We start from the raw sequence: 26,477 nt of genomic DNA on the forward strand, positions 1-26,477 counted from the left end.
TTTCTTTTATTAGTGCTACCCACATCTAAGAATGAGGATCGTGCGAAGGTAGAGTACCTTGTACAATACTGCTTATATTTTACGCGTCATAGAATATATTTAAGCTATTCATCTTCTGTATAATAATCTTGTTTTGTAGAGGAAAAGGTTTATCATTTAGATGTTAACTTTAGTATGCCACAGTAATTGCAAATGGCTGTAACACGCCCGTGTGGTCTTTTGACTGACTATAAGACACGTATGCCGATTCACCGGAATATGCAGTAGAGAAGACCGTAACCAGTTCGAGCGAAAGCATATCTCCTTATGCCTATGTAATAATCCCTTCTAAATTTCTTGCCAGTCTTCTCGTGTTGCCACTACATAGCATCACCACACAGTATGTGTGTCTGCATGCGTGCATAATTGTGTATGCAGAATTGCTTCTGGCTGCAAACATCCAGGTGGTTCCCTATAAAAACACTCGTTTACAGAGGATCCAACACGGGCCGACTCATTTACGTATAGTTCGTTTCATGACAAATGTTCTGGAAAAGCTGGGAAAGACGTAGGACATTTGCTGAGTACACTGTTATACATAGTAAACGCATTTATTCGAAGGAACTCGCTGGCCTAGCGACTGACGTAAGGACCATCGCCGCAGAATTTGAACCTGAATACACGATGGACCAGTTAAGCGCATGGCGCGTTTCTTAAGTTTTCACATTGGATTTCATTACGTTTTCACGACTGGACAATTTCCTAGACTCCGGCCATGTTGGATTAATGAATACGCATATACCTAACATAAGAAACTCATTTGAGAACAACTTGATATCTTTGAACATATCCGCAGTATATTTCAATTGCTTAGTTTCGAATAGAGGATACCATAGATGCGGTCTACTTAGGTGTTAATAAACGTTTGCTGCACTCTATGGCGCTGAACATAAATACGATGATGAGATTTGCTCTCTTATGCACAGTATCTTCTATGAAAACTCAAGTGCACTCCACGTCAAAAAGGAAGGGCTCTAGTCGAGGGCATAAGATTGTACTTCGGTTTCAACTTGTCGCGCCGTATGTAATTCTTGCTAGCTCGTTCCATCCTTCTCTTAGCCATGCTCTTATAGAGATTTAGGGAAAAAGTTTGCGTCATACCGCCCTGATAACCCGACCTGAATAATGGAATGGGAGGATACTATTGGATCGCTAACGTTGTTTTAGACATGCCGTAACATAAACCATATATGAAATAGATCCTCGTTGTATTTTGCTCAGAAGCAGTTTATTCTTAGGCAAAGCGCTATGTAAGTTCTCCTTAAATTGAGAAAAAAACAAGTTAAAGGAGGAAACTAAGCTGAAAAAGGGTAGTTAGATGATGTTGCAGACGACATGTATGAAAAAAGTCAATGAACACTTCTGCAATTTTCTTTAAGTTCTCACATACACTTTTGCCAGCGAGCTCCTACTGCCCTGATACAATTCGTCACGATTTCTCGTGATTGCCGGTGATTCGAAGCCGAAACCGTGGAAGCACATAATAATAATAATACTATGCCTTTTAATGGTTACTTCTATCTTACGGATTTTACATAAAGCCAGCAAAATACAAGCAATATGATTAACTTACAACAATATATTTTCAAGCAGTTGCCATAAAATATAATAATATACCCCTTGATTGAGCTGATATCGATGCACATCTGAAGATTGTCTCTCAACTTGGCTTTATGCTTAAGTTACCTTTTTGCTACTTAGTACCTGCATTTATGAATACAGTATAAACAAATTAAGATTAACACAGTCCCTAACTCTGGTAGGTATCTTCGTTCGTACAAAGTGAAACGGAAAATTTCGAAATTTGAAGACGCTTTTTCCACTGATAGGGAAGAGAAGGTAAAAAGTTGAAATTACTGAGGATAAATTATATGTTAAATTATGTATTATTACATGTTGATCTCGGTGTGTAGACTGTGCCAATCAAATATTAAACATAAGGCCTGATGTATAGCTCTCGCGAAATTTTCATTTATAACATCCATGCTACACGTTACTCAAGTGCATGATAAACTACTACAACCTGGAAGATATAAAGCATGAAACGCATTCACGAATATTTCAAAGCAAACTTTATAATGACATAGTTGATATACGGATGCAGTCTCATCATATAGCGATTGAAGTAGTACGTTACTGGGTCACGTTAAGAACGCTTAATAAAGCAACGCTGTCGTACTAAGCTCTACATTGAGAGAAAAAGTTAAGAAAAGAGAAGATACGAAAACTCCAAGGTAGCGTTGTACGTTTGATGAAAATTGGGACGCAAATTTCGTCTGAAACGAGAAGGCTTGTTATCAATGTACAGCTACTAAATATCTGTTCTGGTAGCGCCCTCCGTTGGTTTCTTTTGCAAGCTATTCTGATTCGTTTACAGTATGTAAATAGCCAGCGACTCGTCTATGTAACACGACCCAGTGATCAAGTGCGTCTTCTAACCCATATAATACTACTAAAACCTCGTGTCCAACCCAGACCTTTGAATTGTCTTCGAGGTGGCCGGATTAGACTGATATTCCTCTACGTCGCTAAGGTTTTACTCTGAAAAGAGCTGCACGTAAAATGGGGCCGATATGAGAAATCGTTTTTCTCAAAAATACTTCGATTTTCGTTACGATTACTTCGACCCTAAAAGTACAATGCTAATTTCGAAAAATTGTCTTTTTTTCTTTTTTAGGCAGTTTTTCGCAAGACTGTCGTATACGTGTCTATGAGAAGGCTGTTTATACATGTCTACGAAAAATGTTTTTTACCGACAAAATGGAAACCGAATACTTACACGAAAATCATTATAGGGGGCCGTTTTCGACAATAGTCGGTAGATCTCGACAGACTAAATAAACATGCAACTCACATACGTATATCTAAATTTACGATTTCCGAGTGAAAATTTGTAAAACCCAATACTTTGTACCGGTTTCCTTATGCAATAATGGAGTGAAAATGCGTTTTATGCGACTAGTTTTTTGAGTGAATTTATAATAAATGTCAACAAACGATAAAACAGCCCATGTGGAGTTGATTTTAGTAAAGAGAAACCCTAATTCACTTTCAGATAAACTGCTAAAATGTCAAAAACATATAATTAAATATGTGTTAACAAAAAAAAAGACAAATATTTTCTTGATGGTGACTTTTCAGGAACAAAGCCAGTATCTTAATCAAAACATGTCAAATTATAATGAAATATTTATTTACCTTACCTTAGTTATTATACTATTAGCCCCAGCGACGTTTTGGGAACCGAATTGATACGTCAATTGAAACATACATCAAAATATGAAATAATAACAAGATATATATATAGAAAAAAATAATAAAAACAATGAAATATGTATAACTACTTATTATAAAAGCAAGAACACGATGAAAAAAACCTTGACTTTTAATGACCTAGTTCTAGGATCAGACTCAATTTTTATTTGAAATAATGTGTCTATACATTTCTTATAAACCAGTATCCCAGAAAGAAGTGAATCAAGTAACCCTAACAACCTATGACTGCCTTGTAGAAATGTACTAAAGATCAACGTATCACGAGCAAGACGAACTAGAAGTGGTTGGGCCCCCTGGCAAACGTTATGGAAACGTGAAAGAGCTACAGAAAAGTAACGGGTTCAGTCGAGCAGGATAATCGTAGCAGCATAACTGTTAACATATACTCAGTATCTAACGTTCTCATTAACGTGGGTTAACGAATCAAATTAAGTAAATTGATCAACGAGGAAACTAGCACGGGCAAGTCCTGTAAGTCCGTCTACCCTATTTTCCTCTATTTTTGTAAAAGCCTTCAGCAGCGGGCCCACTCCACCCAAAGTGACCGTTTAAAATAAACTCCAGTTCGAATTTAATTTTAGAAGATAAAGCCGATTGGATTAAAAATCGAGAATAAGGTTTCCTTTGCCTCATAGAGCGCTGTTACCAAGTGATATCTTCTGGCGATTTGCTCTACAACCATTTAAAATTAATTGAGAATTGACCATTTACTTAAGTCAACAAGACGTATGAACTATTGAATATAAGGAAATTATTTGGATGTTTAGTATTTTTTGCGATTTCGTCACAAAGTGCTGCTGTTTGTCTAAATCATTTACAAATGATATATGAAATACGTTTCCCTCAAATGAACAAATATTTCCTCCGAGCAATCGTTCGTTCGTTTTATAAAAAGCGTAATACTAATTTAGCTAAATTGCGAATGTTCTAATAGGGTAGTGGAAATAACTGTAGGGTCCGGGATCTGGGTTAAGTGAACTTTAAGGCTGGCGCAGCACGGCCAATGTAAACTTAATCCTGCATAAGCGAGTGGATAGAAATCTATTTAGGTTTTTATGGGCAACTTAGCAGCCAAACTCCATAATCTCTTGAATACAGGATATATGCAGTGTTTTAACGGATTAATTGCAATAAAATAACAAGTCTTTTGGGTTGTTCATACCATCAGGGTGACCAATCTTGCGAACTGGGTGATAGAATAGCTGCACCAGGAAAACAGGATCATTAAGACAACGCAAAAAATTAGTAAATCTTGGAAATATTATTATCTACACCGGATAATTGTGATGGGATAAAAAAAGTAATGCAATTGGTCTATAGAAGCACTGTAATTCTCGAAAGCCTGTTAAGGTGTCGGCCTGCGATTGAGTATCACATATTAGAATAGGCTGCTTAACACTCTAACCAGAGAACGTAATGTCTACAGCATACCTGCAAGAGTATAACTATTGTGGATCAAGAGAATCAGGGACCGTCTCTCTATGTTTTGAATTTTTAGGCCTTGATGTTGCCGCTAGCCACCTCACCAGATGGCTGGCCCCCAGTATGAAACGATCCTCGAATTGTGTCTCTAAGATTAGCAAGCAAATACGTTACCCAGTCAGCTATCACGGGGATTACGGTAATTATGTGACAACACGAATTCATCAAGACGAAGATCAAAAGTAAACCATCTAATGTAGATACCGATGGCTGTACACCGCGACACCGAAATTTCTCGAGATTTTAGGCAGTTGCTGTCGTATTGATCTTTATCCGTAATGTTTACCATTGTGATCACCATTGTCACGTTGCAGTTTTGCGTATATAAGCTATGGTGCCCCTTACAACAAGCAGCTTTATCATAGTAAGAACATTTCGAAAACTAGATTTTACTGAGGCTATACACGTATTTCAGTTGCAGTCCCCGTTACGCTCCAACCAATTAAACTTTCCAACAAGTTCCCATACGAAAACTATAGCACGAAATCATAATCAACATGTTTACTTGGTAAATACTTGAAACTCCTTCCCGATTGCCTGAAAATTATTTTTCGCTGTTTTTTTTAAAACGTATCCAAATAGTACTATAAATTTTATCAATGGATTTGTATAAATCAGCTGAAATGTTCCCAACAGCGTTCTGAATTCCCATGAAAACGTCTCACCATATGCTCAATTACTTCTAGCACTACTGGAATATCGACCTCTAGACTTATAATAGCTAGCCCGCAACGGCGACTACCGAGCAGTCATCTATACCTTCATATATATTTATGGCTCTCTGAACGTAGCAGACGCCGCTGCTTCTAGTTGCCTCCGCCAAAAACAATTGCAACGCTCAACCGAGAATCGGATCGAGCTTAGCCGTTACTGCCTTCGTTTAATTACCGTTATAATGGAAAGCGCAATGTAAATAAAAGGCCTATCACCGACGACATCGCTTTTACCAGACTGTTGAGGACGTTTGAACAAAAGAGCCTCGATGCCGTATGCGTGTCATAGTCGCAGTATTTACTGAGTGAAGTCTATAAGTAGAAAAATACATTTTGTGTTCCTCATTTTGTTCCGTAAGTATACGTCTACTTGCATTTTGTACATGTACTTTTAGGATATATTCTAGGTAATATATTAAGCACTATGTGCTTCATAAATAAGATATGTTGACTAATCGTCGTTGAGTTACGTTCCTGCGAACTGATGATAATAGTGCTTAACAGTAACGACGCTCGTATTGCTTTTACTATGTTTAACGTATATAAATAGGCGGTAGCCTAACAAGATCGCGGAAACTTGCTAGCGTCAGACTGTTGTCAAGTGGTTGACAATGTCGTTCCTGTACTGCATCACTGCTAACTGAAAATCCACGATTCTCTTAGAAGAGGAATAGAAAATTATTAATGTTTACTTAGTTCACATTTGCCATTCATATAGATGGTTAGCGGGATGAAAAATTGAATTTGCTCAGTAGACATGTACGCTTGCGCGATAATGCTTGTAGTGACCCTTCAATTTATTTTCGTGTTAAACTTGTCGAATAGCTCGTGAACGTTTAAAAAACTCGAAGTTCACACGTTTATTAAGCCTCTTCGAAATACATACTCTGATGTATTCAACACGAAGATCCTCCTAGCGTGTCTGCTTTATAACATCGAAAATACTATGAATACTATAACGGACGTAAGTAACAATGGATGCAGATTCATAATAAACAGGTTAATGCTGATGTGTATCTTACGTTTCGTAGGATGCAAATGTTATTTCACGAACTTTGCACGCGATTCTCCCTTAACTACTCAATACTCTGGCGGACAATTTCCTCTCGCCTGTAATGGCGTCTGCATACTAAGATCGACCTGAGCATGCTATTTTAAAGCAGCCAGCCGCCCAACAGCCCGCGTGACGAAATTTATTCGTTTATCGACATGTTTGTGTCGTCTACTTTCGGTTTGCTGCGTGAACGAAATCGAGCATACGACTATTTACAAACAGGCATTTTTCAAAGCAAACGTACGATATCTACATAACATTAGACAAAGCAAATGTCTTGACATCTGCCTTGTGGATGTTATCTCGTTACTGTGAAAACCTTTAAATGGGTTTAAACGACACATGACAAGAATCAAGTTGCTAAAAACGACTTATAGATAAATGGCAATAACTTTGTGCAGTATGGAATAATAACTTAAAGAATGTAGAATTTTTTATAGCATAAAATCTGGCTTTGAAAATCAACACAAAGAAATTTTCCAAAAGCTGAGCAGACTTACGAAATGTATTTCTGATGTGGTCCGTATGCCAAAAAGGTTCCATTCAATATGTCGCCAAACTTTGCCAAGTATGTCACACCTGAAGGGCCCAACAGGAAAAAAACCAAAATGAAATCTTTGTGAGGTGCATTTATATGAACATATCGATCACTCGACACAGCCAGACGTCTACGTAAACGTTTAATAGTCTGAGCTCGCATGGGGTGAAATCGATTTGAATCGTTATGTTATAGCGCTAGCCGAATTCTTTTGACCTGGTCTAACAATTTTTATCAATTTTCCTAGTTGACAACTCGTCTTCAGTGCCTCCCTCTTCATAATACCTTACCTATGAAACACACTAAATGAGACGTTCATTTGGGATCCGAGCTGATGATCTGCAGAAAATTGGTTTTTCTATCGCATACGCAACCCTGCATCTGCTACGAGGGTACCGGCACAGTAGCTCTCTGCTGCAGTGACAGTGATGTGAAAATGATTTTTTTTGTATAGCAGTTATTCACTACAACATTATCGATTGATTACTGTCGTCTGCAGGCACTCCTCAACCTCTCTCCATGTTCGCTTTGTCGTAGAAAAGAACATAAGTAATTAATAATAATAAGTTTTGTAAGTGCGTAATAAACATTTCATAAAGTGTCCTGCTTATATTACACACCAGCTAGCACGAGTGCCTAGAGTCATTAAGGAACTCTGGACATCCGTACGAGTACATCGCGTATTTCCCCGTATTCTTCAAACGCCTGACCTCGTTACGGCTGTGTACGGACTGGCGAAAATATAGATGGTGACAAGAGCTATCGACTAATATAAGCGTATTTAAATTAGATTTAATCAGTCCGTAGGAAATTAAATGCTGCTATCTGGTTTTTACATAAAAGAGATAAGAACATATGTTAGGTGAACTGAAGCTAACACTTAGCAAGGTATTCAAAGCGGCCCGTATCCGAGTTATAGTAGCGTGTTTATAGCTTCGTACCCACCAATTAGGTAATAATCCGCCTGAACGGACTGTCTTATAAAACGACCCCTAAAGAACCATAGATCACTTTTTTTTCCTTTATTTCACTTCAAATTGTAAAGAGATATCCTAAGTAGAGGACATAGCGGTGATTTAAGCTACAAGACCGTTTAGTCAACCTTTCAGGCCCTAATATAAAAAAATGGTTTCTTGGTGTTAATTATTCATATGTCATTATCAATATATTGTTCTTTGCTACAAAATTTAGCTTATAGTTAGCAATATTTATTACACCCCGAACGTTTTCACTAGTATTTAAAAATGGAGGAAAAATATATTCGAGATTTAAATCAGTTACTGTCATTACTTGGCAGGCGCGCGATGAATCTGAATATAATAAGAGCAGACGAAAATGTCGACTTCGATAACCTTTTATTTTTACGAGTTTCAAATGTTGCGGACAGCTTCCATTGCTCTGCGTTAAGCACGTAAGATATTCTTACACAGATACTTACTTGTGGTAAATAATCGATGCAGGCTATGCGCAGACTAGTTGCGAAAAAAATAACAGCATTTCTGCTTTCTAAGGAAACCCCCGAATTTGCCGTTTTGTATATTGGCCCTGTACCGGGTCGTGTATACTATACAGTTAGTAATGCTGATAATTCTTGTTAGATGTACTTACAAGTTACGACGCAACTTGTTTAACTTGATACTGTTTAGACTCATCGAGACATTAGCTAAAATATTACATAATACTGAAGCGCAAACTGCAAGTTTCATTCGGCGTCAGTATTGCCCGCTTGGCTACTCAAGGCAACACCATTTTTAACCCAGTTACGGTATTGTCATCGTTTTCGTTGTTTACAATAGCTTTGCGCCGGTTGACAACGGTCAGTGGAGAAGGAAAAGGAGGAACGATCACGAGCCTTCTTCCACCCCAGCACCCGGCAGTTCCAGAACGGCTAGCTTTACAAACCCATTGAATTTTAATAATGTAGCTGATGTCCTTAATGAACGTTGATTACGTGACTCCCCCCTAAACAGGAGACGAAGGAAGGAAAAAAACCTAAATAGGAGAAATTATAGATGTAAAAAAAATCACGTATTAGATACGATATAATTGACGCCTATCAGCTAGCATATATTTGATCACCATAGACTTCTACAATCCAAAGAGCAAATAAAGTTTTTGATTTTTGACTTAGAAGCCTCGAATTGAACATTTACCCCAATCCAACCAGTTAGATCCAAAATGATGTCATGAACGTAATGCGTGTTATCGCATTCTAATTACGTATTACAGAGCTAATGTTGACACTAGAACTTGAAAGTTTAAAATTCACTTTAGAGACAACTTGCTTTATTACTTGTATTTGGCATTAATTGTGCTTCTTTCTTATCATTGGAATGGGCTTGCCTATCCTAGGCAGTCATAATGAGTCAAACACGAATAGTTTTCTGCAATGAGTTGTGTAATGCGGGGTCGTGCCCGACCCCATCTGATCACATACTTAACTGCAGACCAAACTCAACTGTATTCTTGATATGACGATGCGAAGGTTGCCCATATATGTACATCTAAACATACGGACATCACAGAGGTATGTAGTAGTCCCACTTAGAAAAACGGCGCGCTACACGCAAGATACCGCCAGGAGGGGCGTCCGCACCAGCACTCCTACCATGCACATTTGGATTATGCACTTGTATACTACGTATCAGTGATTCGTGTGCACACACAGTCCGAAGCTTACTTGCGTGCCTGCCTACGCGTGGTTAATTTCGAAGCCGTCGTACCGTAGGCAACATGGCTGAAACAAGACGGCGGGTTGAAAATGGCTAGTGACATGATGTCGCCATGTATGCTGTAAACACGTTATAGAAGCCTACAGGGTGCGATGAAGTAATGCTCTTCTGCCGGTTCCCTCTGGCGGTGGGCGGATTTGTCGAGGCATCGAGGAAAAGCGCGCAGCAATAGGATTGTCCTAACGCAGACCTAGCAGTATGCCGTCTAGTATGACAACAAACCTATCATAATAGCCCAAATTGCCTGCAGGCCAATTCTCCATGCCCCTGGTGAACTGAGGAGTCCGTTATGGTGCGACTCCATTCGCTACGTTTGAGCACCGAGTTAGACGAAAGTTCCTGCCGACTAATATAAAGCGTGAGTGAATCTGGACTACCATGCCACATACAGCACATTATACAACATCGCGATTGGTGTTGTTGTTAACTAAGCCAAGCACAGCTTTTACTGCCGTTTGGACCTTTTTAGAGAAAAGCGTACAGCTCCCTTTTTAGCTTCCGCCAGTGATGTCCAGCGCGTAGTAGTTCGTACTGTGCCTGCGAGCGTGTTTAACACCAGGCCTTCTCGCCGTTCGCTCTTATCACCCCTGACCAGGTCATTCATAGTCTTCCTGTGTTATATACACATGTGTGTGTACGTTGATCACCTCACACTGGACCATCAGTGGTCCGACTGCCACCAGATGGAACGTCTGGGTCCTTGTTCAGCTGAGCCCGAACCCACTAGCCATGATATTACCTTTTGGTCGTCTATTGAGATCGGTGGTGTCCCCAAAGTGGTTAGTTGGCCTATTCACTATAACTCCCCGGGCGTCTGACTATACTTTCACATCTCTTTTGCCTCCTTGGGGGCTGAATCGCGCTCCGTGCTTCTCGCTTAATTCTAATATTAGACGAGAATTCTCTATTTGACGGTTACTGCGAGCCCCATCCGTTCTGCTTTGCTGTCACATTGCGTAGTGACAAGGTGCTGAGCAAGAGTGGCGAAGTCTCTTTGCATTACAGTGATTCGGATGCAGACAAACTCACAAATACAAAGGCAGACGTCTATAGGCCTAGTGGAATATCTGCCGGCGCAAATATATGTTCGAGCTTGTTAATATAGCCGAAAACAAGGCCAGTGCACCGGATAGACGCACAAGCAGGCCTCTATAACTAACCATTTTATAATAACAGTGTTACCTCAGTGAGCAGTGGCAGGTAAATGAACGTTTGTATTATTATTATTATCAAGTTATAAATCACATCGCAGAACAAGAACAGTGACAAAAACATATATGTACAAGAATGATTTACACCCAGTCTTTGATTTATGATACACACACAGATCTTTGCGTTACAAAAAATTCGAATTACTATGTAACACCTATCGGTTCTATAAGGATTGGTATGAAACTGACAACGAGGACTAATAAACAAATGTCCGTTCATATGTTTATCTAGTCAAATCTGGAGTCACTCTGGAAATTAAATAAGTGCACGCATCTCTGTTTTACATAAGCTTGTTGTTGTAGACATATACGTGCAACTACCGGTGCCTCTAGTCTGTGTTTACTTAGAACCATATGTCTGGGAATCAAAACGTTTCTAGATATATTACAGTTTCAACACAACATTTCCCATTTCCTTCGTTTTTAATTCGTAATAATCAAGATGCATAGTAAAAGTTCCGTGCTACTTTATGCGAGTTATGGAAAACATATAGTAATTCTTCTCTAATCAATATAACTATTACAAACGTAACAAACAGAGCTTAATTTAGATTTAGTTTAATATAATAATATAGAATAATTTCGATTATGAAATTTAATGACGGCACATCTGAATAATAAACAGAGCAAAAAAAACAGTGAGTTTATTGTCAATGGCAATCGTGTGAGATTATAAACAAAAATAACCGTGTATGATCTAAAGGACAGCTAAATCTAGCTTCCGTGGACCGATCTCGCCAGCTGAACCCGTTCTCCGTCTTATGTGCTTTCTAGAATTCCCTCAAACTAGTTTTTTTTTTTTATTGGCATATAGAAAACAGAGAAAGAAGTAGAAAAGTTTTATGCATATATTAGAGTTATAGCGTGCACATGCATTGTTCTAATCGAAGTTCGTAACGAACATTCCTGACATTTTGCCAATTCATGAAGAAATCCCCTAATTTAATTATTTTGTATTATACCCAGAACGAAACCCTCAAGCGTTGAATTGAACTTGGTCAAGGTAATTATAATCCACTGTAACTTCCTGCGATGGTGAATGGCAACATATTTACCAATAAACTTGGCGACCCTTGATATGGTCTGGGTTCCATGCACGGTTCATCTCGTGCAAGGAGTTAGGTATCTTCGGCAACGCTTAGAGGCGCGCTCAGATATAAAACATAAAGAAAATATTTTTTTTTCTAATAGTGTCAACGCAATTTAGGTAGATTGACAATTGTCTGTCTGTCTGCAACAAGTTCTTTAACCCTTCATGACTCAACTTCGAAGTATGTTGTAAGAATCTGAGATGAAACAATGGCTTTATGAGTTACTGCATACTACTTAACAAGTGATCATTGATTCTAAACGTCGATACTATAAGACATTTAGCATCTTTAAGGGCAAACGAGTTGGGAATTTTGCGTAATTCACGTCACTGGGTTCTCTTCTTCGGCCGATTCTTGAAAGATGTGGCCATATGGCACGCTTTTTCACGCTTCATCTAACTTTTATCGATTTAAATGATTGGCTCGTTTACTCACTGTCGTTTTGCCTCTCTCATTATGGGTAAGGTAAACTAAAAACAAGTTCAGTTATTTACATTAAATTGCATTGTATGAGACCACTCGGGGATTATCGTTATAAAGGACATTGAATTTTACATAGAAGTTTACAGAACTGAGGCCCCTTAGTCCTCTCATCTTTTCATGTTCATCTTCTAGCTTCGTAGAAACGCCTATGTGTATAAATGTAAAATTAAGCCACGGCATCGTATTGCGCTCGCTGCATCACGTATCATGTGATACTGCGCCACATTATGAATGATTAGAAGAAGAGGTCAGGATTTACTATGGATATTTATCCCAAAAATCATTCATAACGACGGTAACTGTACATGCTTCATTGCAATTAGTTACCTTTAGAAAGCTGCAGTAGTTCATCTACTGCATTTGCCAGTGAACTTTTTTTTGCATCGTCTTTGCTAGCAATAATCATATAGAAAAGCATTTTCCTTAGATTTTCGTTGAATGCTTTGAACGAAATCATTAGTAGTCTATTTAGTACGGGCCTATATTTAGGCCACATTATAGAAGAGTGGTTGTTGTTTTCCTGCTGAATTTGTTGGCCCCCGAGATACCGGTAGTTTTCAACGCTAGCGTTAACCAAATTTCATATAGCGTCACTTCTTCACACATATATGTAATCTGGAAAAATAACATTTACAGTATGATCACTACCAAGTACTAACAAATAAATAGCATAAAATGAGGTAATGTGTGTTTCATGACTCGATTGCCATGTCAGAGAAGACAGTTTCACAGGTTACAGGGCGACCCTTAAGATAAAGATGGCGAGAGTCAGTCTCGCCAGTCCGCTTTCCCTAGGAGAACCCTTTGAGAGATACATAGTAACTAACACAAAGGCAAATGTTACGGAACGATTACTTAACGTAACAAACGACCTAGGTATAATGACTATTTGGACATGACAAGTTCCATATCTAGTTAGACCAAGTTTAACTGTTACATATCATTACAATGTCAAAGATACTTTGGCTAGACTCTTTCGATCTGTTAGCTCTAGAGAACCATGGTTAGCCGATCATTCACCAGTTGTTTGTTAATCAGCTTACTTAAAACAGTTCTCGTTTCTCACTTTACTAAAACAAACTCTATTTACGTCCACGGCCCTATCCGATCGCGTTTACGCTTAGATGAGAAGGAGAACAGTTTAGGACTTTATGTTCATGATGGGCCTTTCTATGTAGTTTACATGTCAACTACAACTATAGCCAAGCGGCATTCTAAGCTTCACTAATACAAGAGGAGTCGGGTGTTGAAGTTTTTTATGATGACAGATTAAAGCCTATTGAGGTCAATACATTTAATTACTGGAAAATTGTTGGTTCACGTAATCCCAAAGGACTACTATGAAGTCCAGGAGGGGCGTTACGCTGTAGGAATACGCGTCTTCGATGGGTGCTCATGCTTCCAAATCAGCTCAGTGGGAAAAACCTGTACAAAGCAGAGAGACGCTTTCCCTAGCTAAATTTAGAGCCATTAATGTTCAGAGCATCTATGCAGGAAAGCTCGCTAATATAATCTGGTAATAGTTGCTGGCTTAATGGCGGCTGTTAATACCCATACGACTGGTTAACCTCAAAAAAAAAGTGCTTACAAATGCCGTTCACCATGGCACAGAAGCCGCTCTAATACGCTATAATAAACAGACTACAGCTTCAAGCATTCGATCGTCTCTAAGATGATGATACGCGGTGCAAAGTTTTTTGACAAGTTCAGAAAGGACCATGGGGCACCGTACACACTATTTATGTGAATCGGTTACAGAACCCTTCTTTTGAAGCAGACACTTGCAAGTTGACTGTTTAAACATATATATAGCAATGCATGCTAGGCGTATACGTGAGGTAAAGAGGGCAAATTAAATTACCACAATGACTACGGGAGTGTCCTGCACACGAAGCTTTCTAACGTTATCTGGATAAATTTCACGTCGGCCATATCACCGGCGAGTGATTGCTTCCATGTAAAGGATCCATTCGACAGAAAGACATCTGGTACAATCCGATTCGTCGTGCTAATAAATACGGCTCGCGAAGGACTATCTGAGTTCGAGCATCATCAGGGACAACTTTTTAAAACTTCTTTGATATTAGGAGATATATCTTCACAAACCATATGGTAAAGTCATTTTTAAAAAGGGTAAAGAAGTTCGGAATCAATATATTACCAAAATCAGGTATGCACTTCTATGCCTTTTTTTGTTGAATTTCCTACTACTTTTTCTTGTGTGCTTTTCGCATTGTCATACAGGGGCTTTTCTGTACTGTTTGAAGCCCGCCCAGCAATGACAAACTCTTGAAGCATTAGCTTCGAGCACATCACGCATACTTCCACGCCTGCGTCAAATTATTTGACAGTACTTACTTTCAGGTGCTTCGGAAAAAAAACCAGTGATTTTTGTAATAAGCCTATAAATTTTTTTAGAAAGAAAAGTTTTTCTTCGCGTGTAGTTAATGACTACCGCGTTTATAACAAAAATTTCGATTTCGATATTGTCTGGAGCTAACTTACGCAACCTATACATCATGCACAACCTTATGCTTGCTTTAGAAGCTAAACATGAAAATAGGACAAAATGTCTTACTCGCTCGTAAATTATTTATTCAAGACCTGCATATTTACACAAACCTTATTTTACATATTTATATCGCAGTGTTGACGTGCACTTTTTTTATATATATATATATATATATATTAGTAATAAGTACAATAAACAATTTCTATTGAAATGTTTGTGGTTCTATTCGTTCATCTGGATCCTTAAACTTCTTTGTCCGTTTTTAACTTGTTTTGTATTTATAAATTAGAGTTATAATTGATTACTCAGCTGATAATTGTATTATTAGTTTCTGTATCTATATCGTTACGTTCAGCGACAACGTTATTTCGGCTGTTCCGTCCATTATCCTACACTGGTAAGTAGTTCCATCTTTGATTTTTGATCACTTCGTTATTTGGTGCCCTTTTGAACAGCGTTGCGCTTTCACCATAAGTTGTTGTTAAGTAAAATAAGTTCCATTCTGGTGAACTTCACTAATTTATACCTCCCGCGCACGTACTTCAAATGTTTTTTGTAATCTCTTTGAATAGGTCTGTGCGCCTTGTGTGTCCCCTATATCATTTCAGCATGCTCAGCGTCTACCGGCAGAAATTTAAATGAAAAATGAGCAACTCTTTAGTTCTCGTGTTTTGTTTTCTATCATTCATTCTTTTTTCCGAACTCGGTAGGTTCACCCTCACATGTGTCCTATCAAATAATACACTGGTTAAAATGTTGTCGTTTAGCCTTCGCTTGGCTGCTTATATATTCCCCCTCAGTGTACAGGCCTTTCTTGCATCGAATGTTGTTGGCCATTACACATGCAGCATACAAGTAGATACTTCATCGGTAGCCGCCTGGTCAACCCCTTTGTAACAGTTTTGTCGCTCTCTCTTCTGTTTGTGTCAATTACGTTCTACCGTAGCATACCTGTGGTCTGGTGACAAAATCCTCACACGCATTGTAACCTAACCTGAAGCCCTCAGACGCGTTCACCGCTAAGTCGAGTTTCATCTTCCTACATTCACCTTACGGCATATACTTATTATCTCCGTAACTCCGAACATCCTCCCTGTTCATCAGCATCAGCTTCGTCATTGCAATCAGAATCGTTATCAGACCCACCTAAAATTCAACCTGCACGCCTACGCCTACGCCTACGCTGAAGACAAGTAGGTGAACCTGCTTTTCTGTAACCAACCAGTGTACGGGATGGAAGCTGCTGCGGGTCGAGTTAGTGCACAGACAAACAATCGTTCGATCTCAGTTTACCAGGTTCTCTCTTGCTGTCCATCATGGCGAAAGAAGACTATCGTTGGAACCCAGACGCTGGCGGCGGCAGGGGCAGCAGTGTGCGCGAAGTACAGGCACCGTTTGAGTACCGACTGCTGTCCGCCACTCTGCGCGAGCGGGCCCCTCAGGTTCCTGAAAAAGATGGGCTTTTGTACCCACACGTTCTCGTGCATACACGACGCGTACATATTGTTAGTTTCGTTTCTACAACGAGATCAATCTCGATAAGTAGTGTCCTTCCTCCGTAGATACGAAATACATACAATAAGAGTAGCTCAATCGTATGATGAATTGTTGCCGCCGCAATACAGCGCTAGTGGATACAAAACTAAAATAAATTACACTTTCGTACATGCTGTTCTTTCAATCCCTCTGAGGTTGAAGTGAAATCAAACGTTTTCCATTGAGTCAATCAAGCAATCAAGGAGGCCAGATATTTCTATGAAGTCCTCTACGAGTTCAGCGCATTTTTGACGCAGTTGTACATACAAGTATAGTAATGGTAATAATAATAATAACCGCTATAGCAAAAATCGCAGCTAATGGTCTTTATGACTTGAATATTTCTATTATTATACTTGTGTAATATTAAATGTTAAATATTATTTTTATTATAATTACTATTGTTGTTTTAGTCGCTATGCGGCACTATACCCATTGCAATTATTCCGATCAATATACGGTTCCTTTTTGCTACGGCCAGTTGATTCTATTCCGAATTTATTAGACTCGCGTACCTAGAAAAAAAAAATGCTGACGTAAGTACAACTTGAAATAAGTTGTCGGAAAGATTTCCGAAGTAACGTTTTTTAAAAAGCCGCAGCCACCGTAGACCGTACATATCTTGCATTAAGAGCTTCCTGTAGCAGTACTCAAACCCTCGATCGAAAATTGTGAATATATATGTATACGTTAAGCATCGTTTGCAAATATTTAACCATGCTTCCTTTTCGTCTTACTATGTCTTATACCTTTGTTGCTCATATAGTATATCACCGATTCTTCTTGCCATGTGCACAGGTCTTCTCTTTTCATTAAGCTTACCTTCAGCTTTTGTCTCTGCGCCCCTTCCTCTACATATTGTCCACATGAGGGTTTCGGCCTTAAGGATTACGCCCATACCTCCGTATATTCTGGTTTCATCCTATATTTTGCTTCAGCTACCGAACTTCCTTACTTCGCCTTCATTTACAACAAAGGATTATACAATATGTACAGCTCGAGAATATAGGTTGCCCACACACTAGTGCTACTAATATCAGCACAATGTTATTCAGACTGGGTTTCAGTCCAGCTTATTCTAACACTCATCCATCCTGGAAACTCTGCAATTACCTCGTATCTTTCGTTTGCTATATGTTAAATCTGTCCATGGAACGGTAAGTATCATGCCATAGAATAGAAAGAGACAATCCACATCTGAGGAACACAACTATGATTAGTCCATTTGTATGGCCTCATATGGCGAGTAGTAGTCAATGAGAATCACTGATTACTTCATCTTGATCTCCACTATGTTGTGTTGGTTTTTCTGATGCTACGAAGTGGTCATATACACTGACGATATTTTAGACCAAATCTCCTTCGACTTCTGCTCGTCTATTTTCTTTATAAAATGAGGAAATAGGACCAATCTTGTTTAGTGTATCTTCTGACTGTGGCCTAAGATGAAGACGGTTGTTCAAGCGGCTCTCAGCGACGCTCCGGCCGGATATCGCTGTATGGCCGAAAGCTCTGTAAAATCAAACAAAGAGCAGAAGAAAGCCTCTAGTAAACGGCATAAAACTGTCCATCTTATTAGTTGTAACCGATTTTGTTTGGTGTCTATTGGGACCCAATGTCATCCACAGGTACGTAGTAGAAAATATGAAAAGTATTCGACACGATCCAGAGAACAGCTTGGTAGCTCTTAACTTAATTTTGAACTTCTCGGCATTATTCATTTGTTAGATACTATGAGCAAATATTAATTCATAAGTATCGATTCATATACTAGATGATACGTCCATAAAGTAACGGAGGAGGTCATGTGGTTCGATATTTTACTATGCTTCCTCGTACTCGAAACTGCAGAAGTAGAGATACAGTCGCGGTTCGATCGATCAAATAGTCTCAACTTTTAAGGCCGATTATGCAGAATCGGTAGTTTATGACACTGCTTCCTGCACACATAACTACTACTACTCTTTGGAACGTACTCTTAACGTAATCTCTCGCTGCCTTAGCTATGAGTGGATCCTATTGCCACACACAAATATCTGGAATATTTGCCATCTCCTCTCCGGCCCGAACCGATGTTCCATATGGGATTAAGGTCTTCCGAATTAGAAGGCCACGGCAATATCTGATTGTTGTTAGGAGCAGGTAGTCTAGACTTGTCTAATAAGGCGCCCTATTGGGCAAAAGAGCGTAGTGCCCGATAGGGAACCATTCCTATGCCTGACGCAACATCTCGCGTTCAGAATATATATCATTTCAGTGTCTCTGCCGGAAATCATGGTCCGTATAATAATTTATCGGAAATTTTTGGCACAACACAGTTTTCGGGGAACCATTCGTCAACCCGTATAAAGCACGGTATGTGTTGTTTCTTAAGAATTGCAATATGAGGCTCGTCTGAGGAATAGATATTTTTTTTTAGCTCTCAATGGCCAAATCTTCAATTTAGTTTTTTTCCGATAAAAACGAATTTGTTTGTTTGGAGTTGGTCAATAGTTAAACGATCCTCCAGCTTCATAGTACCCTTCTTCAATTCGTAATACCGATTTTGCTCGGCGACATAGGCAGGTTTCGCCTAAGCTGCCTTGCAACGTTGGCGATTTCATGTTAAGAAACATTAAATACTTTAAATGCTACGCGTAGTGTACGTTTCTTCTAACGAGGCAGTCCGCTTATTGTTAGCACCTTTTCGCCATTAGTGATATCTGCTCATTTTCTTTTTGCGAGACCTTACATACGGAAACACTCAATCATATAGCGAGCACTCCAATCAGTGAGGTCCACTTGAGCATTTCCGTTAACTATTTAACGCCGACATACGATTTGGCAAGGCGGGGCGGGGCGGGGCGCTACGAGACATTGGCACGAATTCAGCAGTAAATGTTAGTTTTACTTAATTTTCGACTACAACACACTTACGATCGCTGGAATATGATGTGTTAATTTTGTGTCGGCAATCTGAAAACGTTTGCTAACGTTTTTATCGAACTATGGCAAATAGTAGGCCAGTGTAAGCCTGAATATGGCCACCCTTATAGACCAATGTTCATCTAGAACTGTTTCCCTTCAGCGCCCGCGCGATTGGCTTTGAACATTGAAACTATCTGGCTGAATATACCTGAGTCGATTTGATTGACCACTAGATCGTGGAATATACAAGGCTTCGCATACGTAGAGGATAAGGAACTGAATAATTTCGAAACAGTTGCTCAGCGAAGCTTCGCGGGCGTTGCGGACTAATTTTTACACCATCAATACACGATAGCATCTCCATAATAAAACTGACTCGACATTAGTGTGAGAGTAAAAAGGACGACTGGATTGATGATCCTGCGCGAGAAGATTAACGTGTAAGAATTTGTTTTATGTTTTGAAAATATGCTAGCCAAGCTAAGTAACTGGCCAGCTCGTTTCACCATTAGCTGCAACGAGGAACTAGTCTCGTTAGTCAATCATTCAACAAACATACAATAGGCTCTAGTAAATAGTTTATCTCGAGTAGGTAATATGTTATTCGGGCTATATATAGGCCTAGAAACGAAATCCAGGAGAAAAGCCCAATCTTTATTTAATTTACCAGAGACGTAACCAATAGCAGTTCTGCTTATTTATGCAGAGGTATCATCGGCATATAGAAACATATTTGAATATGTACAGCTATTATCCTGTTTCGGATAAGTGTTCTTAATTCAAAACCCGCTGCATATGGTAAGCGTCGCTCGATTTCTGTACCCTCTTACAAACGCTGAGTGATACTTGTTTTTGCAGATGGCGCTTTATAATCAGGTATGTTAAACATTAGGTTGTTACCCATTCTGATAAGTCGCATTAAGATTCTTAGAGAAATAATTGGTCGAAAACATGAAGTGGGCTTAAAGCGAGGGTAGCTAGAAATATCTAACTGTCATGAAAACGAAGACTTTCCTAAGTTGATTCATCTAGTTAATTGGCCGAAGAGGCGTAGCCGTAATTACTCATGAACGGAAACGCCCGAGCAGCGAACAAGTTCACACGAAAAAGATCATTCACAATCATGTGATGGAAACCGCCACCCATAAGAAAATATTAGGAAAACTTAAAAAATACTAAAGGCCACATAGGCGGCCGCTATATGTGCTACGGCTTCAGGCATGGAAAGCGCGTGTTTGGTATAGCTGTCCATGTGGACCTCTTTCCGAAAACTGGCATATTATTTAGCCGTGTCTTCTTCTGAATCGAAATTTAGAAAATCACACTTGGTTAATATAAGTGTCTTCAAATTAAGTGGCCTTTTAGGGCAGTTTCGCGCTAAACGCCCACGATCATTTTCCCTGACGTAGCTCAATAACAGTGACCCCTTGGGGCGCAACCGCGATAGCTCTACGACTGTAATGATGAAGATTATTTTACCTAGTGTAATTAGGCACTAATTATATTATTTCTACCGGCGGTCATAAAAATATTGGACTAATGCACTTCGGGGAAAATAAATAGAACGTTCAACATTTTCGGATCTTCAAAATGTAGAAATTTTTATGATATACTGAATATAGATTAATTTTATTGTAGGCAGAAGCTAAGCTAACTTACGTCGGTCTCAACTCAAATTATGCAACTATTTGCTAGGTCTTATATTAACTAAAGGTCTTATATAACTATTTGCTAGGTATATTGTTTTAAAATCGAGGTCATGAACTCTCTGCAGTGTTGAAGTTGGAAAATCAATGATTTTGAAAATCTCGATATTAGTAATTGAGCTATGCATAATGCGCGGTAAACTGTGCGTCCACGATCATCAAAAATTTGCTTCATAATAAGAAGGAAAGTCTGTTTACTGTTTAAGCAACCCCTATTTCGAACACAGATCAGCTTTTCTTCGCCTGTTTTCGTGTCCTTAACGACTTTGGCATATAGTTCCTGCTAACACAGATAATGTGCCTATTTTCGTAATCGTGAAAGGACAATTAATAATTCGTCATACAGTTTTACAGCAGAGCCTGTCTGTAATAAAAAGAGACTGTGTACAATAACAAGAGAAAATGAATCGACAAGTAAATCCAATATTAGTAAAAATGGCGACAATCAAGTGCTATAGATTCTCTACATTGTGATCTGTTAAAAGTCAGTCTTGTAGTAAATAGTTTTACGTGCAAATCGACTGGCATAGGTTAATTAATAATACATGGCATAATGTTAGGATCGGGTTGGGTTAATGTCGGCAAGTAAATACGCAACCCTGCCCAGCGCACTATGTACATACATAGTGTTCTCGTTTTTGTATAATAAATTACGATCTGGCTTTTTATGGCGGCGAACGGTGCGTCGCTTCTACGATTCGGCCGAATATGGCTTATTATTCGGTCTTTTCGCGCTAGATAAATCCGAGCGTTATTTTGCGGTATGCTATTGGCGATCTCTATTATTAAAAGTCTTTATGAATTTTCTTCTTAAAAGCTCAGGAAGATATCGATTAGGCAAATCAGGAGATCCTCATTACGACTGACGTTTGAAGGGTTTGAATGTTCAGAGAAATGGTAATATGGAAAAATTTTTAAGTCGAGAAAGAGCATTTTCGATATACCTAGATTTTTCATGGAGAAATTAACGTCCGAAGACGAAGATAGCCATTGCCAATCGCGTGAGCTCCAAAGGTTAGTCGTTTTGAAATTTTTGGCGCCCTCTTTTACTTGGCCATTTTGAACCACTGTACTTGTAGGGCCTTTGGCTGGCAATGTGTCTGAAGTTATATAACTTATTGAAATTTTAACGAATTTATATCTACTACTAGTATCGCTAGACGCACTTTTACTATTGAAAAGTTATTTGCAGATCATTGCAGATGGTTACGTTTCGAATTGCAGTTGTAATTTTAGTCGGTGGAGGAACATGGCCGTCAAGAGTAACACACGAAAAAAAATTATTGAACTATCTGTTTTTGCTTAAATTAAGTAAGAAAATTCCCAGTTATTCTCCCCCTCTCTCTTTCTCTCTCTCTCTCTCATATATATATATATATATATATATATATATATATATATATATGGTTTAAAAATTCAGCATTTGAAATTGAACAAAGTCTGCTGTGATATGTGTGCAATGTGTAACGCTTCTTTCCATTAGGAGAACAACGTTCAATATATAACTGTGTGACCCCGCATACGTTTAATATCATCAATACAAATATAAATCTCAAAAAAATGATTTGAAATAGAAAAAATAAACCCATGATACCTTGAGCGTGCTATCATATTGGGCTGTGGAGAGAGAGGTCGTTTGTGTAGGATGTGGGGATTGGTGGTAAGGGCCCTCCGGGGGGCAGCCTCGCGGAGACAGAGCTAACTCTGCAGGACTCACAGCCCATGACGCCTGAAATTGTCAACAAAAAAATCCTAATGATGGTGACATAGCTGGCTGGCATTGATGAGATAGCTAATTAATATATTCGTCTACTTAATTGTTTGTCGATTACTTGAACCTAAGTAAAGGAATTTCAACTTGCTAGTCAGTTACCGACAGAACTCGTTGCCACGTTGACCACACAAACATTAGCTACGTTTAGCAGGTTGTCCTAAAGAGAGGATTCTCTACCTTGTTTTCGCTGAGCTGTGCCACGGCTGTTACATACAGGCAAACGGAACAAGAGCTACCCTTACGGCCCGGTAATGGAAAATAATTTAGAGGATACCACAGCCCACAGAGACACGAACACTCTGTAATAACACTCTGTGAAAGCTACGAAACCGTCGTGGTAAATGACAGTTTTCGGTGATAAGCTTGCCTATTTCGTCAGCTGAGACCCTTCATATTGTTTTTTTAATGCCGGTAATAGTGCGGAATCAAAGCGCTCAGGAAACGCTGTGGCATAAAACGATTGCGTTACGTGTCCTACTGCTGGTATCTTCATAGAACTATTCAGGTCATCGCAGACTATGTCGTACATCCCTTGGCCACGTTGGAAATCTACTTCTTGACTAGATGCCCCTCACAAAGGACTTGCGTGCCATCGCTATGAAATCCGGAGTTCGAAATTCGGTGCGTGTAGTGCTAATACGTACAGGAGAGCTCCAGCACTGGGCTGAATTGGGATGCCTTCTATAAATTGCCAAGGTCATTCGGAGATATCAAACGGCCTAAAATTTAACTACCTCGTTTCATCACCTTTGAGTAGTATTCTGATGCGACAACCTACAAACGACGCTACTGAAATTATCCATCAATTGGGCGTATGTAGCTTGTTAGTCAAAAGCCTTATGTTATACTAAAAATCAGCGGTAGCACTCTGCAAGACCTATTGTATACGATAGACGCGACAGTATGAGGGGTGTTACCCGCAAGTGCGAATTTTGTTCGTCTAACAGTGGCTAATCATAGCCATCTTCCTCGGCCGCAAGCACGGTTATTACTGCCCCCCATTACTACTACTACTACTGCTGCTACCATAAGTGGTGAATTGGAAGAGTCTAGCGATTCACTGGGACGTACAGTCAAGGGTGTAGCGGGGCAACCAGCTATAAAGCTATCTTGCTATACACTTAGCATACTCTATAGAAGCCCATTTGCCAGAGGGCTGTGTGAGAAAGACGGTAAGAGGGAAAGCGAGCTGCGATGTGGGTTCTGCCTAAGCCTGTTTTTCAGAAGTGGGTGCAAGTATACACCCGCGTTGTTATTCGTGTGCTCATATGTGTGGCTATAAAGCAGCTAAAACTCCTGCCGATTGCTAATATTGCAAGCGAAACAGCATCTACACAAAATGCGGGGATAGAGGAGACACAGTTTGTCATTGCAATACTACACATTTAGTAGGCTAACGCAAGACCCGCCAATACTTGCGAAAACTAGGACAGAATCGTAATCAGCGAGCGTGACAGTGACAGCCTTCCGCACTATGTCGTTCTTATGGCTATAACGTTGCCGGCGGTCACGGACCCAAAAACCGGACAGACCGCTCGCAATCAACTGCAATCGCTAAGCTAAACTTACAGTGCTCAAATACGCCTAGCGTATGCAAGGATCATGAGGCGAGAGTTACTAAGCTTTGGCGTTCGCCAGCGAAAAGCTCGGTTTAATTCTCTCTTTCTGTCTGTCTTGTTGGATCTACTTATTTCCTTCCCCTTTGCCCTAATTCTTCTTTGCCCCTCTCCTCATGTATGCATTGCAGTATTCCGTCCTTCATTGTTCTGCTACTCTGGCTTTCTCGAATGACGTAGTATAAGAAATGATGACCTAGTCATACGCGCATCTAGCGCTGTCACGTCAACGAACGCCGATTCGAGCACGGGCGCAGCTCGACCAAGAAGGAGCACTTGAGTTGCCGCTGTGGCGGCCAGATACGGCCTATTTTATTAGCTTCGCTTGCTGCTCCCTTTTTCGTAGCCTTTTCTCTACTGTTGATGCAAGCGCGGGGCGGCGATGTTGCTTTTGCTGTCGTTGCATGTGTATGCTAGTCACCCAACAAGCACTGAGCCACTGCTATCACCAGTGAAGACCTCTCTCGTTCCCTAAACCGTCGCTGTTATCGGAGCAACAGCAGCAGCAGCAGCAGCAGCAACAGGTCCAACAACAGCAGCAGCAACAACAAACTTCCACGCTCGAAAAAAGGACGAAAACAAGGAGATGGGGAAGCAGGGCGGAAAGAAAGATGTTGAATCAAGTCCTCGTTTCTCCATTTTTGCTCTGTATATCGTGATGCTGGTGATGATAATTGCGTTTGTCTTGACAGCAACAGGGAGGAAAGATCGTTCACTAGAACCTGCTTAGCAGGAAACTTTCTGTCCTGCAGCTCCAGTCCAGCTATGTACTTCCTGACATCATGTAAGCATGGATAACCTCATCACCTGCGATACTACGAACAACAGCAACGGGAGCTTCTGCTTCGCCGGAAACAACGCCAACGTCTAATAAACTGATGGTGATCTGCTCATAATAACATATTCACTCCGCAATAGCCTTTTGCTCCACCCAGACCCTTCATCACATTCAAATGATTACGCCAGTGTAATAGGCATTTTCATAGCCAAATGGCTGGAACCGCTAAATAAAGAAAGTACAACAAGCATATGCTTGCCATAGGTGCTTGAAGCCTTGTCATTGATGACGCGATAGACGGTCCGCTGTGAAAGTAGGAAACAATTAATGGCTCGCCGGCCGACATTTTGGCACTGACAGAGAACGGGAAAGATTCTACCCTTCTGCTAACCGTCATTTTGTCAAACAAAAGGCCTAGTTTGATCAGTCAGCCAGGCAGATCCTTTCTCACCACTGTACCTTGCCAACAAGGAGACACCGCCAATTACGCATATTTAAGAGGCTATTTCTCTGCATGTTGATATATTATGGAAAAGCAAAAAAAAAGAGATCCAATGTAGGTGCTTAGAACAACGGAGAATAGTACTGCAAATAGATGCAAAAAGCATACGATCACAAAATGGTATGCATATAGAACCTAGAGCAAGATGATGGAGATTTTCAACGTTTACGTCCTAACACAATAACATAGAAGGACTGTCATTGGCGACGAAGTAACACTTCGATTCATATCAGGCAAATTCTGGTAAAGGTGAAGTGGGCGGGGTCGAAAAATTTGTCATTGAGGTCAATCATGTTTGTCATAACGGGTCGGCGCATGTAACGCTGGGCGTTGTCCTAACACAAAAAGGGACGCTTCCTGTTGACGAGCTAAATGAAGTCAGCGTGTAGTTTTGCTGTCCGCGAATGATTTTTGCCGCACTAGAAGCACGTAAGCTGCTTAGTTTACCACAGATACGATAACCAGCCAACGAGAACTACAATAACACAAACTATTTGGGAACTTTTTAATTCAAAATTGTGATAGTT

General features: G+C 39.8%; 1 protein-coding gene and 1 long non-coding RNA gene across 4 annotated transcripts in view; one reads left to right on the forward strand and one right to left on the reverse strand.

The window, feature by feature from the left end:
* Nucleotides 1–9,454: 9,454 nt before the first annotated feature.
* LOC147752283 (uncharacterized) lies at nt 9,455–16,978 on the forward strand. The gene is made up of 2 exons (XR_015314477.1): nt 9,455–10,192; nt 16,078–16,978. It is a non-coding gene; the product is annotated as an uncharacterized LOC147752283 (long non-coding RNA).
* The window catches only part of LOC111269142 (protein turtle), a 90,013-nt gene continuing 78,729 nt past the window's right edge, over nt 15,194–26,477 (reverse strand). For 2 of the 3 annotated variants that reach the window (XM_086971987.1, XM_022848535.2), the window contains exons 14-15: nt 22,875–23,009; nt 15,194–18,179 (exon numbers count right to left, since the gene is read on the reverse strand). In XM_086971987.1, the coding sequence (XP_086828113.1) occupies nt 18,138–18,179; nt 22,875–23,009 (177 nt within the window). In that variant the 3' untranslated portion in view covers nt 15,194–18,137. The remainder of the gene's footprint in view (nt 18,180–22,874; nt 23,010–26,477) is intronic. The other variant, XR_002685604.2, reaches the window with a different exon arrangement.

Source organism: Varroa jacobsoni, unplaced genomic scaffold (genome assembly GCF_002532875.2).
Source record: "Varroa jacobsoni isolate VJ856 unplaced genomic scaffold, vjacob_1.0 scaffold_1357, whole genome shotgun sequence".
NCBI lineage: Eukaryota > Metazoa > Arthropoda > Arachnida > Mesostigmata > Varroidae > Varroa > Varroa jacobsoni.